Source organism: Gymnogyps californianus, chromosome 1 (genome assembly GCF_018139145.2).
Source record: "Gymnogyps californianus isolate 813 chromosome 1, ASM1813914v2, whole genome shotgun sequence".
In the NCBI taxonomy this organism is placed as follows: domain Eukaryota; kingdom Metazoa; phylum Chordata; class Aves; order Accipitriformes; family Cathartidae; genus Gymnogyps; species Gymnogyps californianus.
The window spans coordinates 98,325,498-98,330,181 of record NC_059471.1 but is presented as its reverse complement, the minus strand read 5'-3'; the positions used below and the strand labels follow the sequence as shown (position 1 = coordinate 98,330,181).

Genomic DNA, 4,684 nt, shown 5'->3' with positions numbered 1-4,684 from the left:
ACTACTGAAGTATCTTTAGTAAATTAGTCTTTGGGACATTATATAAAGCAAAGTACCCCCTCCCCCAATTTTCCTTAGAAACTTATAATTAAATGGCTGAAAGCAGGCTCGCTGCTACTTTTTATATAAAATCTTAGTAATAATATTGCTGACTTTAGATTCTATTTTAATTTGCACAAGTTCCATGTAACAACAAAACAATTCTATATTCCCTTAAAATATCAAACATTCGTATCCAATAACATCAGGATTACTCAAACTTGAGGTTTATTTGTTATTGCTAAAGGTTTCTAAGACCTAAGTCAATACAGCAAGAGACTCCATCCACTTCCTCCCTAACTGCAAGTGCATGGCAACTACTTATATGGAGCTTGTGTGTTGGTTTCTTTAAAAAAAAAAAAAATTAATGAAGTTGGTTACAGTATTTCACTACTATAAACTCACAGTTAGAATCCAAATTGTTGTTGCTCTTTAATATATAACTTTATATATAATACACACGCACACGCCAACATCACAGGATGAAGATCCATGCATACAATCCAGATGTGATCGTATTTCAGTGTTAAATGAAATAAAAATTATTCTGTTACTATTGGATCCCAGACCACAGTATTTTAAATTACTCTGCTTTCTACCTACTAACCAAGTTAGTTTACCTTAATCTTCAAATCCAAGCAGCATCACAAATTCCAAATTTTTCGTCGTCATCGTCGTCGTTTTGATCCTCTTAGATTTCTAGTTTATATGGCATACATCTGAGATCCTGAACACAGCCTCCACTGAACCAGCTTTTTAAGGTATCTGTTAAAGCTAATTGTGTGTCTGTTCATGGCTCCAAAGACTAAAAGCTGTCTTGAAAGTCCTATGACAGAGTTTACACATGTATTGTCTTTTGAATGTGATTGCTGAGAGTGGTGGAGCATGATAGAAGAGTGTATCTGACTCTTGTGGTACAAATAATTTTTCAGTAGTAGTGGAGCTTTCAGACAAGCCTGTTGGACTATCAGGTTCCAAAGGCTGGATTTTGGGGAGGGGTGGGGGTGGAGGTAAGGGTGGTGGTGATGGGGAATTAGCTGGTGGACATATCTCGGGCTCCTTGTTTGTGGACTCCTCTGCAGCCTGTGACATATGAGACTGGAAGTGACTCCACAGCCGGAAATTGGTTCGGAAGGCCTTGTTACACACATGACAAATAAATGGCTTCACAGAGCATAAGAGCTCTTGGTGACGCTCCAGCTGTTTGCGTACAGTGAAAATCTTCCCACACTTTTCACAAGGCCACAAACCAGCATCTTTGTTGGAGACTACTTCCTTAGGTTCTCTGCTCGTTTCAGTGACCTCATCCTCTATATCATCTGCAGGCTCTTCTTTGATCTGAATTTTAAACTGCTTGGAAACACTTAAGTCTTCAGGTAGGCATGAGGAATCCTCAGAATCAAAATTTATTTGTTCTGACGAATCACTGAATACACCATCTTCCTTTGCAGCAGCTAAATTGTTCATTTTATTGGATTCTGACTGAGGAGGCAATCTTGATGAACTAGTTATTTCTCCATTGTGATCCAGGATAGGTAAAGAAAAGTTCTCTGATGGAGCCATTGTGTTTTGATTGTGAACTTCAACTTGATGACGCCAAATACTAAAGGATGATTTAAAGCTACGCATACACTCAAGACAAGTAAGCTTCTTGTATTCACACTTGCTTTCATGCTCATGCGTCAGTTCTGGAGAAGAAAATCTAAGGCTGCAGTAAGGACAGACAGTAGCATTTCTACAGAGTCGCTCATGATTTCCCTGTTCAATAAGTGAAGAGAGCTTAGCATTGCAGAGACGGCACTGATAAACCTCTTTGTTTTCTACTGGACTTTCAATATGAATGTGATCTTTCTGCTTAGGAGCCTTATTTCCTCCAATTGGTTTCTCCCCTGGGTGCATTTTTATGTGCTGTTTAAATTGCGAGAGGAAACGATAAGCTTTCCCACAGTAGGTACAAATATAGGCTCCTTTGGTTCTCGATCTTAAATTCCTTTTGATGACTTGTTGTGCTTGTGAAGCAGACTGTCCCTGAAAACCTTGCTTGCCACGTCTTAGTTTAACGATTAGGGCTTTTTTAATTTCTCTCTCTCTCACTATATCGATCAGTTTTCTTTGGAATTTTTCATCCAAAACAGCATGCGAACTGGAAGCTGGTGAGGGATTCTTCACAATTCCATGTTGTGTCTGGCAGTGCGTCCACACTTTGAAATTTGTGTGAAATCTCTTGTGGCATATGTCACAAGCATAGGGCTTCTCTGGATTATGATACATGTTAACATGACGATGAAGACCTGCTGTTGATCTGAAAATTTTAAGGCAGTGCTTGCATTTAAATTTTTTATTTGGTCTTGCTTCTTCCATCTCACTGTATTCATCTTTACTGACATCAGAATCAGGAAAATCAGCATCAAGGTGCGTAGGGCTTGAGCCTTCCTCGAAGTTATCTTCTGACTCAGGAGAACCCTGCTCATCCGCCTTCAGTTTCTTAAATGGTAGTCTTCTATCAGCTTGAAATCTCCTTTTTGCTGGAAGTCTACTTGGTTCCTTATGATCATCCTCAGTTTTAAAAGGAAAGTCTTTATTTGTCGATGCTGAAGCATCACCCACTGTAACTCTTATTATTTCGGCAGGATCTGAAAGTGGACTGCTAGGTTCAGTTTTTATTCGCACCTCTGTGAGAGGGGAAGCAACCTCTCTATCAGTTGACTGAGAGGCACTGAAAGACCTAAGGCGATGTGGGTGTATTACCTGTGGTTTTTCATCTAAGACTAACTTCTCTGATGATTCTTTCAAGGATGACTTTTGAGATACAACATTCAAGGTCTTCTGGGAATCATTAGTTCGCGGTGAGGAGGAGGATGATACCTGTGAAGGTTTCAGGTCAACAGAAGGTGAGTAAATAGGAACCTGGCTGTCCATGGACAGTGACCTTCGAAGGAGACTTTTTACAAGTGGCCCACTTCTGTCAATACTTTGGTTTTCTGGACCAGATCCACTAGATGGGATTACTAGCCCTAACTTTGAGTAGTATAGCAAGTTCCTGTCTTCACCTTGACCATTTCCTTTTCCTGCCTCTCGCAACAAAAATGTAGATTCTGATGTGCCACGCAGAGACAAGACTGGTGGACGCGGTCTTTTTAATGACACCTCTGTGGCCTTTCCTCTTAAAAGCTGACCACTGCTTCCTGGTTCTTCGCTTCCAATTTCTTTCTCTGCTAAAGGCATTTGAGGCAGTACTGTGTTCCTTTTCACTAAACCACCTCTGCTTTGGTCCTCCACAGTTCCAGAAGTTTCATGAACCTTGGTATAGCTCACAGGGCTTTCTTTCAGCCATCTCCTTTCAGTCAGTGATAAGCTGTGAAGGGTTTCAGTTGGTTTTGTTACTTGTGGTCTACTGCTAGTTTTGACAGCAACAGAGGGTGAAGGTTTAGAAGTATGGCTTAAATCATGTTGTGTTTGATTTGTACTTTTTGCTTGTGCTTCAATTCTGTTCTGACAGACAATGACACTTCTCTTCTGAGAACTACTTTCATCTTCATCTTGAGACAGTATTTTCTTAATAGGGCAAGCTGGAAAAGGAGCTTGAGGACTCTTAGAAACAATGTTTGTAAGAAAGGATATTCCAAGACTGTAGCCCAGTTCTTGCACAGCTGCAAGACTGCCTTTCTCAATGAACAAGGATGAAGAATAAATGTAGTTTAACACGTTATCAAAAGCATCTGGCTCACAAAAGTCGAGTTGAAACACTGACTGAGACTCATTCTCCTTATTTGTGAACAGAGTCTGGAAGTATTCACTGCTGGCAGCCAGAACGTTTTTATGAGCTCGAAATTTCTGATCTCCTACTATAAGAACAACATCACACAGCTGTCCCTTTAGACGCTCCTCATTCAGTGCGCTTAGAAGTGAAATGGCATGTGCTGGATTTATGTAATGCAAGAGCCCCTCCATGATTCTGATGTTTCTGAAAAAGAACAACAGAAAAAGTTGTAGGTTGCCTTATGTGAACTGTTGTTAGAGATAAAATAAACACACCTAATCCCTCTATGCTTCATAAACTGGCTAAAGCACCATCAACAGTGCTGAAGAAAACAGCTTGTTTGGAGGAAAGGTATGGGAATTAAAACAACACTGTTAGCTCCAACAGATGCACAGGCACAGGAAGAACCAGCTCATGTGCCCACTTTCAAATACACTGTTAATCACTGATCTTACACCAAGAATATTACACCTAACTAACTGGGGACGGGGGACGGGGACGGGGGACGGATGGGACAGGGCGGGCTGTGTTCTCTTCCTGCAAAACACTTGTCCACATGAAGGAACAGTTCAATCATTTCACTCTTGATCATCTTTTTCTCAGCTTTAGCTTTATGAAGATCTATCTTGACAACTGCATTGATAAACTCCTGAATCAGATATCTAAAGCTTAGTTATGCCAAGTCACCTTTCTGAGGCTAAGCAACTCTGACAGTCTCCTGCTGACTAAACAAATTAACAGGGTTTTGTTGTAATTTTTAATAGGACGATGGAAAGGGCATTAATACTGGGAAGGGAGAAGGAAGCAGGATTATTGTCTGTAATCTAGATTAATTCATCATGCTTGCTTATGCTTACTAAGTGTTGTTAACATATACTTCTAGCT

At 40.3% G+C, this 4,684-nt stretch overlaps 1 protein-coding gene across 2 annotated transcripts; it reads right to left on the bottom strand.

The window, feature by feature from the left end:
• Positions 1–721: 721 nt before the first annotated feature.
• On the bottom strand, positions 722–3,996 carry ZBTB21 (zinc finger and BTB domain containing 21). 2 transcript variants are annotated; one of them, XM_050899229.1, is made up of 2 exons: positions 2,409–3,990; positions 722–1,805 (listed from the first exon to the last, which is right to left on the bottom strand). In XM_050899229.1, the coding sequence occupies exons 1-2, from the start codon at positions 3,988–3,990 to the stop codon at positions 814–816; spliced, it is 2,574 nt and encodes an 857-aa protein (XP_050755186.1). In that variant the 3' UTR covers positions 722–813. The 2 variants fall into 2 exon arrangements, with proteins under 2 accessions (XP_050755186.1, XP_050755175.1); XM_050899218.1 differs by having other exon boundaries at positions 722–3,996.
• Positions 3,997–4,684: the final 688 nt, after the last annotated feature.

Bases quoted from the DNA above. Each gene is read 5' to 3' on its own strand.
- ZBTB21 (XM_050899218.1), bottom strand. From the start codon at position 3,990: ATGGAGGGGCTCTTGCATTACATAAATCCAGCACATGCCATTTCACTT.